Source organism: Diospyros lotus, chromosome 7 (assembly GCF_014633365.1).
Source record: "Diospyros lotus cultivar Yz01 chromosome 7, ASM1463336v1, whole genome shotgun sequence".
NCBI classification, from domain to species: Eukaryota; Viridiplantae; Streptophyta; class Magnoliopsida; order Ericales; family Ebenaceae; genus Diospyros; species Diospyros lotus.
The window spans coordinates 22,799,712-22,814,953 of record NC_068344.1 but is presented as its reverse complement, the minus strand read 5'-3'; the positions used below and the strand labels follow the sequence as shown (position 1 = coordinate 22,814,953).

The 15,242-nt window shown below is 34.6% G+C and overlaps 1 protein-coding gene across 1 annotated transcript; it reads left to right on the top strand.

Moving 5' to 3' along the window:
• The first annotated feature begins 360 nt into the window (after window positions 1–360).
• LOC127806164 (serine carboxypeptidase-like 27) lies at window positions 361–7,576 on the top strand. The gene is made up of 9 exons (XM_052343258.1): window positions 361–1,585; window positions 1,691–1,786; window positions 1,976–2,068; window positions 2,163–2,248; window positions 2,358–2,618; window positions 3,362–3,489; window positions 3,575–3,670; window positions 6,886–6,991; window positions 7,122–7,576. The coding sequence occupies exons 1-9, from the start codon at window positions 1,222–1,224 to the stop codon at window positions 7,260–7,262; spliced, it is 1,371 nt and encodes a 456-aa protein (XP_052199218.1). The 5' UTR covers window positions 361–1,221; the 3' UTR covers window positions 7,263–7,576.
• The last annotated feature ends 7,666 nt before the right edge of the window (window positions 7,577–15,242 follow it).

The following is a 15,242-nucleotide window of genomic DNA, read 5'->3' as shown; positions in this document are numbered from 1 at the left end:
GTAATTTATATTATATTTGATTAAATAAATAATGATATTTATGTTTATGTTTGATTGAATTATGATGAATATTATTTACATATATTATTTATTTGATATTTATTATGAAAGGGTTATTGAAAAGGAAGGTCTTATATAAAAAAAGAAATATGTGGAGCCCGCCAGAGTATATAAGGAGAAACAACTCCCAAATAATGAACACTCCAATTATTACATAAAATATAAAATAGAAAATATAATAATAGTCAGACTAAACCATTAAAATAAGCACAGATTCTGGGTGATTAGAGAATGATGATGATGGAGCTTCTGTCATGTCATCATTCCCCCTCCTATTATTAGAAGAAATAATACTCAAATAAATTTCATGTCAGTATTCAGACTCCCCGCTCACCACCTCCCTCAGATTCAATCAAAAGCTTTCAACCTTTCTGTCTTTTGCTTACGATTCTTTTATGGGTTGCTCTTCAACTGCATTCGCTCCAAAGTTTGGAAAATTTGTTTTCTTTTTAACGTATTTCGCGGCGCAGACGTAATCGATGGCGCTGGAAGCAAAGCCCATGTGCTCTACCTGTTCGGTCAAATGCCTGGCAGAAGCATTGCCCATAAACTTGATCCCCACATCTCGTGTGAAAGCAAAAGCGCAAGAGACAAGCAAATGGGATTCGAGTTTACAATTCATACACACCTCGTGACGGTGGAACTTATTGCTGGGGAAAGTTTCTTAGTTGATATAGTCAATGCCTCTCTCTCTCTTTTTGTCTTCTCTAATAGATTTCTTTTTTGGCCTGATCTGATCATTTAATTAGGAGTTCTACATTAGTTCCTTGGAAAGCCAGAATTATTTTGAGATTTGTCTTTCAAAGTATAGACACATTTGCTGTTTCTTGCTGAAACTTGGGTCATTTTCTACCTCTTCCTCCTTGGCTGCCGTCATTTGGGTTTATTTGGGCGATTTTTTCTAGGGAGCTCAGATAAATGGTATAGGCCTACATATTGGAATTTGTGTTTCTGGCTGTTGCTTGTTTTTGCTCTTCTAGTGCGTGATTGATTGGTTGGCGTCTGCCACTTGGATGTCAACCGTTGTCTCACTTGAAGACTTTCATGCGCTAGTTTCTTCTTTTGTTCCTTTATAGACAAAATTCCTTGCAAACCAAGAAATATTTTGGGATCGTTGTTCCTGAATCCTGTTTCTTTTCATTCTTGTGTACTGATTCGTTAATGGGCAACTCTTTGCTGTCTGTCCTTTGCTTGTCATTCCTTTTCTGGGGTACTTGTTATGCTTCGACGCCTGGTGAGCAACAGAGAGATAGGATCACAAAATTGCCTGGGCAGCCAGCCAATGTTGGCTTCGCTCAGTACTCCGGTTATGTGACAGTAAACCAGCAAGCTGGGAGGGCTTTGTTTTACTGGTTGGTTGAGGCTCCAGCAAGTCGTGGAGCTGACTCTAGGCCACTCGTCTTATGGCTTAATGGAGGACCTGGTTGTTCTTCTATAGCATATGGCGCTGCTGAAGAGCTTGGTCCATTCCGGATACGTCCTGATGGAAAGAATCTTTACCTAAATCCCTATGCTTGGAATAATTGTATGTAAAAGCTAACGAGACACTTCTCTTTCTTCATTTTTATCACTATCTCCTTTAATCTACATCATGGGTGTTTCTCATTTCAATTTCTTAATTTTTTGACAGTGGCAAACTTGCTTTTCCTTGAATCACCAGCTGGTGTTGGTTTTTCTTATTCAAATACATCATCAGATCTATACACTGCAGGTGACCAGAAAACAGGTAATGCCATGGTTTTGTAGATCTGTATCTGCTTGACTTTTGGAGTAGTTTTGTGCAGGTTCCCTGAACAAACCCCCCCCCCCCCCCCCCCCCCCCCCGGCGGCCCGCCTCCAACGTACACACGCACGAACTTCATGAAATTCCAACTTATTAAGATGATTTTGTTGTCTGGTGGTTATGGTTTTGTAGCTGAAGATGCTTACTCATTTCTAATCCACTGGTTTGAAAGGTTTCCGCAATACAAGTATAGAGATTTCTATGTAGCTGGAGAAAGCTACGCAGGTCATTTACCTATACTGTTTTTTTGCTATTAATCAGTTTTATTGTGGGTTCCATATGATCTTGAGCAATCTTACCTATTGTTTCTATGCTTCAGGTCATTATGTTCCCCAGTTGTCTCAACTCATCTACCGAAGAAACGAAGGAGTCAAGAATCCTGCTATTAATTTCAAAGGTTTCATGGTATGAGCCATGGCAATTTTGATATTGTTGTGCTGCAATTTTAATGTCAATGAACTCTATTTTAATTTCCATTTCTTTGTGCTTTTTTTTTTTTTTTTCTTTCTTTTAGGTGGGGAATGCTGTTACTGATGATTACCATGATTATATTGGCACATTTGAGTACTGGTGGACCCATGGTTTAATCTCTGATCCTACCTATAAAACTCTTCAAGTAGTCTGCGACTCTGGATCGTCTCAGCATCCATCAAGTGATTGCATAAAGGCTCTGAGTGTTGCAGATATGGAGATGGGAAACATTGACCAATATAGCATTTTCACCCGCCCTTGCAATAATACTTCATCCTTGAGACGTAACTTAAGAGGTCATTATGTAAGTGACTTCAAAGCTACCCAAGCCATTAGGATCTTTTAAAGAGATGGTGTAATACTCAACCAAATTAACCAATACCTTTATCTACAAAATCTGCTTGGCAGAAATTTTCAACCTTCTCAACCTACCCACTACAACATTCTGATTCGCCTTTATTTTAGCCTCTAATGTTTGGGTAATTGAAATATTCGTTATTCCTGTCTAAGCTGTAACTGTCCAGGTCAAAGCATGCCCTTTTCTCCTACACAGTCTCTTAACAGTAAATGGGATTAGGCCTTGCCTGATATGCAACTATTCTTTCTTTCTTCTCGTTTATTTGTCTTCCTTTGCTTTTGACTGCATGGCACCTGCTTGACCAGTCATGTTCCCCTGGTAGAGCCACTGAACTTACTGAAGGTTCATACTGGAGTTGTTAACCTCTTTTTCTATAAGAAAGGGAAAGATCTATTTTCCGTGAATTTCCTGTGATGCCTATGATTTGCTTAAATAAATGTTTCCAAATTGTCATTGTAGTTTTTTTAAGAAGACAATTAGAAGGGAGACTTGCCAAGTTTATGGTGCTTGTGAAACTGTCCTCAGATCTAACCTTGTGCTTTATGTTCTTTTGATTGCTTGCCCATTTTTTCTGTACCTTTTTCTTTCTGGGATTTTAAACATCCATCTGCATGGTTTGTTCTTGACAAATTGTTAAAAGGGTCTTTTCCTTTTTAGTTTAAACTAATTCGGGTTGCTTGGCAATATAGCCATGGATGTCAAGAGCGTATGACCCATGCACAGAGAGATATGCGCAATTGTACTTCAATCTGCTAGAAGTTCAGAAAGCACTTCATGCCAATGTGACGAGCATTAACTATCCATGGAAAACATGCAGGTGTGCTTTGCACATTGGAGTTTGGTTAAAACTCTTGCTTTGTCAGGTAGTTACTGATTATTTCTTTATTCTATTTCTTTTCCAGTGACATTGTCGGAAACTACTGGGGAGATTCTCCATTGTCCATGCTTCCTATTTATCGAGAACTAATAGCAGCTGGTCTTAGAATTTGGGTATTCAGGTAAACCCTCTGGTATTTCTTCCCCACCCCCTTCCATCATAAAGTTTACCATACCTCATTAAGTTATAAAGCAGTTTCTTGTATTGTCTCTTCAAGTTTTTATATGCATCAATGCAGAAAGCAAATTTTGTTATAGTAATAATTATTTGGCTGCTTCAAGCAAAAAAATAAAATAAAATACCCTAAGCCAATTATTTGGCTGCAAAAGCTAGTTTTGTTAAATCACATTGCTATGTAGTTCATGAACTAAGTTAATTTGTATGATATTATACCTCACGCAACCAGTAACCAGAAATAGAAAATGCAGGAAACTAGTCTTCTTTCTATTGTTTTGAGGCCAAGAGTGGCAGAAAACTTAGAACATGAATTTTTTATCAAACACAAACAGGTAGGAAGCACAAAGAACTGAAGGACTGAACATGGCATGTTTATTACTTTGAGATATTCCTCAAATAGGCAGAATACACAGCAGCAAAATCAGCTTCACATCTCCACTAAAAACATGAACAACTGTATTACTAAAACTGAGGAACCACATGCCTAAAACCATGACCAACATATATTTGACTCAATGAACAATATGACTCTTTTGCAGACACAAAAAATAAAATACTCAAGTAAATTATACAACTAAGGACAATAACTTAGACTCACAAATTCAAATTTCTGCGTTACTATTAATATGCTCCCCTTCAATGTAGAATTTTACTGCACCCAACATATATCTAAGATAGAAAAATTTCTCCAAAGGAAGTTGTTTTGCGAGCAGGTTTGCTACTTACTAATCGGTATTGCAATATGCCATCCAAAGCCTTCCTCGTCTACCGGCTTTGTTACAAAGTGATGTTGAGTCTCTCTGTGTCTTGTGCTGCTGTAGTACAACAGGTTCTTTGTAATTGTATTGTGGACTAATTATCACAGTAAACATTTGTTGTTTCCACCTTCATGTAATATTTTTCTCAACCAGGTTGCTTGACGAGCTGCTAAAATCAAAGCCATATATTCATTCAGTTTCTGAGGATATGGTAGATGGTGCTTTTTAGAGCACCAGGAGATACCACCTGATTCCATAGAGAAGACATAGCCTGTAGTGCTCCTATAATCATCAATTGAACCTGCCCAATCACATTCAGAAAAACCATAGAACATAAAGTTACCAGTTTTAGAGTACCAAATGCCATGAGGGCTTGTTCCTTTTAAGGTATATCTCAAAATTCTCCTTGCGGCACCATAATGAAACTTGCTAGGACTTTGTATAAGTCGCGACAGGAGACTAACAACTTGCAAAATGTCAAGCCGGTTGTTTGTGACATACAAAAAGCTTCCAATTAAACTTCCATACATACTGACATCAACCTTTTCCTGTCCATTATTCAAATTGAAGATATATTAGTGTTCATTGGAGTCTTCACGGATTGCAGTCTTTCAACTTGAACCTCTCAAGAAGAACGCTAACAATACCACCAGCAACATACCAATCCTTTATCTTAACATGTGAAGTTGGCTAATAAATTCTTGCTTGTCAGTCTGAATTTGTCGAGAAGATTATTTATATATTTCTATTGAGAAACAAAAGTTCCTTCCTCTGTTTGCATCACTTCTGGTCCAAGAAAAACTCATCAATCTCAAACTTATGAATCACAAGACTTCATTCAGAAAATCAGCATTATTACTAGTATAAATGAGATCATCTACATAAAAACATACGATAAGTGCCTCACCAGCTTGTGTTTTGTTATATAGAGTAAGCTTACTTACTCTTCTTTGAAACTCATTATTGCTGAAGTAAGAATTTATCCTGTCATACCAGGCTTAAGCCGAACTTGCTTCAAAGCATAAAGTGCTTTCTTCAATCAATGTGCCTTTGTTTTCTGCCCTGTAACTTCATAACGTGTTGGTTGTTGCACATATAACTCTTCATAAAAAACACCATTTATAAAAGCTGACTTTACATCAAATTGGTAGACACTTCATTTATTCTGAGCAGCTACAGCAAAAACAGCTCGGATAATGTCAAATCTAGAAACTAGAGCAAAAGTTCATTGAAATCAATTCCTTCTAATTGTATGTACTCTCTTGCAAGCAGTTTTTCCTTGTACTTCTAGACTGAGCTATCTGATCCATATTAGATTTTATAAATCCATTTTTTTTCCATAACTTTTTTGCCATACCCATATGGTTGATTCATAAACGATGAAAGTATCTGCTATTGTTGAGTGAAACAGTGGATGTTGGTCCACAAACATTAGGTTGTATCAACTTAGCAATACTTGTTTTCCTGTCCTTTCCTTCAGGAAAAGTATCGTGATGTTCTTTCACTGCCATACAACTCTTAAATATATCTTCAACAGGCTTAATTAATTATGGGCGATCTGTCTAGACAAGAAGCCATATCTATATGTCCAGAATAACAGATCACTTTTAGACTTATCCTAGTACACAAGAGAAGTCAACTCTTTAAACATAATTGAGTACATGTCCAGCCAAAATTGTCCTACACTCAACAAGTTACAATCTGAGGAACATAAAAGTTACTGTCCACAAAACTCATTCAAGAAGATTTTAGCTTCACTGTACCTTTCCCTTAAACATCCTGAACAACACCATTTTCCATTTTTACTTGGCTTGTCATAGATTCATCGAAGTTGATGAAAAACCTATGTTGCCTGTTATGTGGTTACTACAACACTATCTACAAACCAAACATTTGAAGCACATCTTTAGCAGAAAAGCATGCAAGACATAGGCTCTTCTCTTCTCTCAATTTTAATTTTCATTTGTTGTTTGAGCACTGATTATTATCACCAAAGTGATTTCAACCTCTTCCTCCTTGACCACCATAAATTGGTTTTTTTGACCACTGTCTTTGTCAAATCCTCATTTGCTTGACTCACTAAATTTGCTTCCTTTTTCTCTATCCAACAGCTATAGCTTCTTGTAAAATGCATTCTCAATTGAGTTTCCATCATACGTCTTCCTCCAATTTCATTAGAATAGAGAAAGCTAAAAAGTTTATCTATTGTCAATTCAGTTAAATTTTTGGATTCTTTTATAGCAGCCAACAAATGATCATACTTATGTGACCTCCTAAAGAATTTTCTCAACCATCTTTTGGTCAGAAACATCCTGCAAAACCCTTATATGCAGTTTTTGTTCAATTTCTCAGAAGATATGAGGTCTAATTTGCTTTTACCATTCTCAATTTCTTTGTTCAGTGGAGACACTGATGCAGTGGTTCCTGTGACTGCAACGCGATACTCCATCAATGCCTTGAAGCTTCCAACAATTATCAACTGGTACCCTTGGTATGACAATGGAAAGGTGAGTTTGAACTTTGAAAAGGCTTGTTTTAGAAAATGCATGAATTTTTACCTCTAGGTTTCTTCTCCTCAGATACAAGGTCATTATCAGTTGCATCCAATGTTCCTTACTCTTGTTGTTTTTTCGACAGGTCGGTGGCTGGAGCCAAGTATACAAAGGGCTGACATTTGTAACAGTAACTGGAGCTGGTCACGAGGTTCCTCTTCACCGCCCTCGACAAGCTTTTATTCTTTTCAGGTCATTTCTAGAGAATAAGCCCATGCCAAGCTGAAGCTACTTGATTTATTAAGAAAACCAAGGAGAATCTTGATTTGTTGAGGCTGTCAAAGAACTGAATAAGAGGATTCTTCCCATGCTGCCTCTCCATTCTTTCTATCTATACAGGGCAGGGCACCTTCCCAGTTTTAGATTGCCATTGATGACTGTTCAGATATCTCAGAGAAGAATAAAATTGCAGGAAAGATTTGAAGGATTGTGGATAAAACTGATTGTTAAGTTTCCTTTTTGATTCATAAAATATGGAAAATGTAAGTATACATTGTATTTTCTTCAGGTTTTAGCTATTAAATTTGGGATTGTTGAAAATTTTCAGGTGCTAATGTTTTCATGGTTATTGGTGCAATTTCTTTTAGAGATGTTAAAGTGCAATATTTTGTCTGATAGAAAATAAATCAGGATAGGTTTAAAAAATCTAATTCAACTACAATTTTGAGTTGTTGTTCATAAATATGTCACCCTTAGTTTAGTTATTAATAATGGACCACACTAGTAATATGTTAGATTATGTAACCCTATTACTATGGTTGTGTCTCACGTGTATTAGAGTTACTCAACAATATATGTAGAGTCCTCACAGCATGCGACTAGTTATTTTGGTTTGAGAGTCTTTCAATTCGATAACCTAAGTAATTGAAATGTGAGTGACTAGTTATTTAGAGTCAGGATCATTAAGAGTGTAATATCCTAGTATTTTGAGAATAATAATAATTATTTTTTTTATATTTAAAATATTTTTTGACATTCATTGGAGATTATAATTGAAAAAACTAAAGGGTTTAGAATTAATGGGCTAAGTTAAAAAAGGAAAGGCTAAGTAAATGGATTTCGAGTTAGTGGACTAAGTTGAGAAAGAAAAGAGTAAGTAAATGGGCTTAGAATTAATGGGTTAAGTTAAAAAAGGAAAGACTAAGTAAATGGGCTTAGAGTTAGTAAGCTAAGAAAGTAGACTTAAAATTAATGAACTAAATGAAAAAATATCTATTCAAAAGAAGATTTAGTGGAAAATAATTAAGATGACAAAATAATTAAAGATAGTGGCTGAAATAATTGAGAAATGTGGGAGACAAAGTAGGATGTGAACAAATAATTAAAGATTATGAGTGAGATTTAATGAAAAATAATTAAGAAATGTGACAAAATAATTAAAGATAATGGGTAAAATAATTGAGAAATGTGGGAGACAAAGTAGGGTGTGGATAAATAATCAAAGATAATAGGTGAAATAATTGAGAAATGTGGGAGACAAAGTAGGGTGTGGACAAATAATTAAAAATTATGGGTGAAATTTAGTGAAAAATAAATAAGAAAATCGATAAAATAATTAAAGATAGTAGGTCACTACAACTATGCTAAGCTTAATTCAACCTTCTATAAATAGAGAAAACTTGAAAGCTTGGAGGACTTAAATTAGAAAGAGAAATGTTGTAAGAAAGAAAGATTTGATAGTAAGAGAAAGAAAGAAATAAGAAAAAAAAAATATAGAGAAAAATACTAAAAATTTCTAGAAAAAATCTTATAGGCTAGGTTTAGTAGTTCGTGTGAAAATTTGTGGTAGAAGGTGTTGTTGGATATGCAAACCAAGGTTTCGTCGTAGTATAGAAGAATACCGAATCTCTCTACGAGAAGGTGAGTTATTTTCAACAATTTTAGAAATATGAGAATGATATTTTAGAATTTTCGATGATGAAATTGGAAGAAAAATGCATGATTGGTATTTATTATAGATTTTTTAGGCAATAGATACTTGAAAATCAAAGAGAAAATGAGAAATAAATAGAATATGGATTCTGAAAATTATAAGGGAATTTTTGGGGCTTAGGAATTATTGTGAAGAGAAATTGAGAAAATTTTATGAGAAAGTATTTATTTCATAATCTTGAGGAAATAATAGAAGAAAATTGAAGAAATTAGGAAAATTAGAAAAATTAGAAATATAATTTTCTTAAGTAATTATGATGCTCAGGGTACATCAAGGTTTATAATTGAGTACGATTGAAAGTCTAACACGAATTTTGAGACAAAATTACACTAGGGGCAAAATTATTTTTTTGCAAAATAAGTGGTACTACTCAATTTGACTTAATTTATGAAAATGACTTGGAATCGTTTTTCAATACAAAACCCAATTCATGAAAGCTTTAGTTATCATGTTGACATGTCATGGTATGATATGCATCACGTAGGTTGCATTTACATTTTATGATGATGATATATGCATATGAGCATGATGAGATTTACGGTCATACGTTGCATGGATTTTGGGATTGGGTACTGGCGCCGTTGCTTTGCCAATGGTGCACCCATACACCCCGGTCTGACAGGAAGACTGTAAAAATAACGGGTAATCTTAAGGTGCAGTCGACTCAAACATGAGAGTTATGATATTATGTGCATTGCATTCATACATATACATTATATGATGTACTCTTTTATGATTCATCATCTAACGTGGGCCTTGCCCCTAGAACATTCAAACGTTCTAAATCGGGTTTGCAGCAAAGGCACAAAAGTGAAATGAGAAGTAATCTACCCAGGACATTGTGGGTGCAAATAAAATATTTTTTGCATTTAGTTTCCATATGAGGATCCTATTACGTACCAGTCATGTTATGCCATATTTTCAAGTCATGTTGAAAAACTTATATCTTGTTGCAAGTTATGTTGGAAAGACTCTTGTTATGATGATGAATAATCTTGTATTATTAATTATGTTGAGACGATCATGTAATATTATTATTGATTGAGGTATGTTGAGGTTCGATTTTAGCTTCCACATTTAATGTTTATGTTGATTCTCTTTCGAGATAAATGTATGAAAATTTTGGGATAGATAAGAGTAATGATATGGTTTAGTCGTAGTTTTAAATTTAGAAACAAAAATTATTATTTCAGAATTGTCTTAAGTTATAGTGCATTTGGAAAACGGAGCGTTACAAGGAGGGTTTTGTAGATTTTGTCGGTTGAGGTCGAACTATATTAAATTTTCTATGCTGTATTTTCTCTTGATTTTTGTGTGTGGTTTGTGTGGTCCAATCTTTACAAGTGGTATTTGAGTTGTGGTATGTTGTGATCGCAATATAGAAATGAGTTTTGGAGAGAGACGTGATGTTATGCCTCATTGCCATGTTAAGGGAGAGAAGTTTTGTTTCCCGCACACTTTGCATTGATGGAAGAGCAAAAGTTGTCAACTGCCACCTTGTAGTAGTAGATATTTTTGCCATTGTTGCCTTGTTATCATGTAGAAGGAGGTCGTAGTTGAAGGGTGGAAGTAAGCCAACGCTGAAAATGCTCATCGAAAAGCTTGAAACTTGGATCTACCAACTAAAGGTTCATTGAGTTAGCTTGTTCAAGTATGTGTGACTCGGTTTGTTTAGGCTTGCATGATTTTTGGTCTGGGTTTAGTTGTTTGTGACAAAGATTGAGCATGATATGGAATTTGAGTCGAGGGAGGAATCATTAGTAACTCCTTAAATTCATATCTGATAGGGATTGGGAAACTCAAATATATAGAAGCCCAACCATATATAGTCTTAACATGACCCATATACCTACAGCAATAATCATAGATCACTTGTGATGGAGGATTTAGTCACACAAAATGATGAAGATGACAAAGGTACAAAGATATTGGTGCATAATGAAAATCAAACTAGTGATCTATCATAATATGAGGTTGGATGAGGGCTTTTCATTGTGACATTGGTGTTTTGACATTTTTATTTTTATTTTCATTTCTTTCCTTTCCCTCGTTCCTAGTGTTGGTGACCAAAAATATAGCTGGTGAAATCCTCCAATGTCTCCTCACTTTTTAGCAACTCATTTGAGAGTTGCTTTCCCTGATTAAGGAGTTGTATTGTTAAATCTAGATCTTTTTAGTCGATCTCTTCGGCCTAGTGTGTGTGTGTCACATAAATTAGCTAGATTTTCATTTGGGTTACACTATTTATGTACCAGAATTCATCTCCATCCTTGTACATCGATTTGCATTTATGGATTTGCTTTTGGTTAATTTTAAAAGCAAGAACACAGAACAAGTGTAACCCAAATGAAAATCTCCTTATGTACTAGATTTTATCTATCTGTTTCTAAAGCTAGTAGTGGTACATAATTAGTGTAACCCAAATGTGTGTGTGGATATTTTATCTATCTATTATGTACTAGATAAAATGGTACACTAATTATGTACTAGATTTTATCTATCTGTTTCTAAAGCTAGTAATGGTAGAATAGAACACAAACAGAGATGGAGATGAGAAAAGCCTGGACTTGCCATTAGGGTTTGGACAATTTTTTAGTGACCAATATAATAAATCATACAAAAACATATAATTGATTTGTTAATAGGAACTAGGTTGACCCCAATTTTTTAATTAATTTATTTTTTTTAAATATCTGATTATCTTTAGTATTGTTCAAACAATATTATTTAAGAATACTCTGATATTGAGATATAATTAATAATTCAATAAAATAATTAAGTTTTGTATTTGAGGTGTGCATTGAAATTCGTGACTTAGAAGAATGTAAAGTAAGATATTAGATTTATTGTATTTTTAAATAGGAAATTAGGGAAAGTTTGTAGAATTTTAGGAACTAAGTGCTATTAAGTGTTTAAGTAAGTAAAATATTAATATAATAATATAATATTTATTATGTAGTAAATAATATATATAAAATAAAATAATTAAGTGAGGGAAGTTATGGCAATTTGGAAATGAGATAGTCCAATTATGGAAATGTGTGTGTGTAAGTTCATGAACTATGATTTAAATATGTGACAATATAGATATATATATATTATGAATATATAAAGTGATGGTTGATATTTATGGAATATAAAATAACGTAATATATAAAAAAATAATAAAACAATGAAATAAGGAAAGTGATGACAATATAAAATTTAGTCTCTAAATTTATGAGATCTAGAGACTAAGCTTATTTCATATTATATATATTATCACAACTTATATATATATATATTACCACAACTTATAAATTTATATACATTGTTTATAGTCACAAATTTCATATACAACTTATAAATTAGCTTATTTCATAAATTAGCTTATAATTCATGAAATGTAGAGACTATAAATTAGTTGTGTATATATATATATATATATACAATGTATATAAATTATTATGCCCCTAATAATTTCATTTATAAATTTAGAAATAACATGAAATAACAATCTCTAAATTTCTATATAATAACTTATATATATAGAAATAAGTTAATTTATAGTCTCTAAATTTCAATATCCACAATCACTTTATATATTCATAAAATATATATATTAATCTAACTCCCAGTCGCAATTATTATTATTATGTGCCTTTACCGTTAGCCCCTTTCTCGTTGCTTCATCTTCGTTCAATTCAACTGAACTTTGACTTCACATACACAAAATATTAATATAATATTAATTAAAATCACTTACTGTCACATATTTAAATCATAGTTTCATGAACTCACACACACACTTTTTTAATTGGACTATTCCATTTCCAAATTACCATAACTTCCCTCACTTAATTATTTTATTTTATACATATTATTTACTACACAATAAATATTATATTATTATATTAATATTTTACCTACTTAAACACTTAATAGCATCTTAGTTCTTGAAATTCTACAAACTTGCTCTCATTTCCCATTTAAAAATACAATAAATCTAATATCTTCCTTTACATTCTTCCAAGTCACGAATTTCAATACACACCTCAAATACAAAAAATAATTATTTTATTAAATTATTAATTATATCTCAATATCAAAGTATTCTTAAATAATGTTGTTTGAACAATACTAAAGATAATCGGATATTAAAAAAAAATAAATCAATTAAAAAATTAGGGTCAATCCCGTTCTTGATTAACAAAATACATAGAAGATGGGGACATAGAAAAGTACCTAAAAGTTAATTGGCAAAGCTAGAGGAAAAGGAACAAAGACGGAGGCGGATGGACGAGAGTGAGTTCTCAGAGAGAAAGAGAGAGACAAATGGAGGGTAAAAAGGGTGAGTGAGTTTCAATTTTAAGACAAAAGAAAAGTTAGATTTTAGGCATCTTAATGCAATTTGTCCCCCATCATTTCTTCCTCAAAACATTTTCTCCCGCCCAATGCAATTTGTCCCCCACCATTTATTCCTCAAACAAATATTTGCATATATGTTTTTTTTTAAATATTTTACTACATGCATAGACATATATATGAATATATATATTTTGTATATATCATATGTACATATGTATATGATATGTACATATACGATATTAAAATATGATATCAAATACGAATATAATTAAGGGATTAAAATAAATTTGGGAGGCATAATCTCACTATAATTATAATTTAGAGTTTATAAATAGATAAGCTTAATTCATTTGTTGATTCATCGCTTCTGATAATTTTTTTTTGTAATAATATATATATTTAAATGAATTTTTTTTACTTTTTTTTTTCTTTCTTCTTTTTCTCCTTCTTCTTCCTCATCCCTTCTTCGATGTGCCTCTCTTACAACCCGCGCGCCAACGGCCACATCGCCGGTCGCCGCCTTTGCTGGCCTCTTTCCAGCTGTAGCCGTCGCTGGCACCGTCAGATATGCACCGACCGACGATCGCCTTCCATCACAGTCATTGTCGTCGACCCAGGCAGTTACCGCCACTTAGATTGGCTTCACCATCGGTCGTCGTTACTAGATCGGGCAGTTGTTGCCCAGATCTGATCCTTCATCGGGCATCGCTAGCTCAAACCACCACCGCTGCTGGCTGGTCTCCACCAGCCGCGCCGCCTGCTAGCCCTACCATCGATCCGCTCCCAGCCGCCGCGTAACCACCGCGCCACCAGCCGTTGCTCCATCGGCTTCTAGATCTAGCCACCCCACCGCTGCCATTACAGTCTAGATCTGAAATCAGATCTGGTTTAACCCGATTAGATTCGACCCGACCTAATTAGATCCAACCCATACCTTATCCAACACATCCATGATCCGATCTATAAGATTTTTCCTAGATCTGGACAAATCTGGGCCAGTACTCAGATCCATCATGCCAAGAACTCGATCTCAATGCGGTGATTATAGAGTCTTGAGAAGACAATGTACCCCACTGTACATCTTTGCCCCTTACTTCTACCATGAGGAAGGATCTACTCATTTTGCTGCCATTCATTATGTTTTTGGTGCCAGAAATGCCTCCAATCTCCTGGCTCAACTTTCGGTAGGTGACAGGTATGGGGCTGCTGTTACACTCTTTTTTGACGCTCAAGCTCTGTTTCAAGATGCTGTTTACGGTTATGTGTCCCATATTCTTTCTTTTCAACAACAGGTTGGTGATTTGTAAATTTATATAGCTTTATTGTAGCAATTTGCAAACTCTTCTGCATATCCTCAATCTGTTCCAACTTGGTCTCACCCACAAACTAACCTAAATCCATTTCTAGAACTTGACTTGAGGTTATCCGATATTTTTGAACCCATCTCGTACGGATCATTACTCGTGGATGATCCAAACCCAATCGGGAGCTTTGAATATCTAATCATCCCTGAAAATGCCTCGTTTCCTAGTTTCCCAGATGATACTTCTTTACATTACCCTGCCGAAGCTAGCAGTAGCCAGGGGCCATTCCTAGGCGATGTCGACAAGCTTGGACCCGTCGTGTTCGGCAGACATCATCAGCATTGAGCATTAGCGACACTCAAAGCTATCAACGTGGGTGAATCTGTAACGATTGGAAATTTACACAAATGCTCTGATATCAACTTATAATGACCGGAAATTTCACCTCAATCTTTTATTCACCACAGCGGAAGCAAACTAACAAAAATTACACATTTCAGGGGTTCATACATACATGCCATAGCATCAGCTAAACAAATTTAACAAAACACTCCATCTGAGCCCCTGTCCACACTCACCTCCAAGGATCTTTTGGGTTGGGAGAGCCCGTACACATAACTAT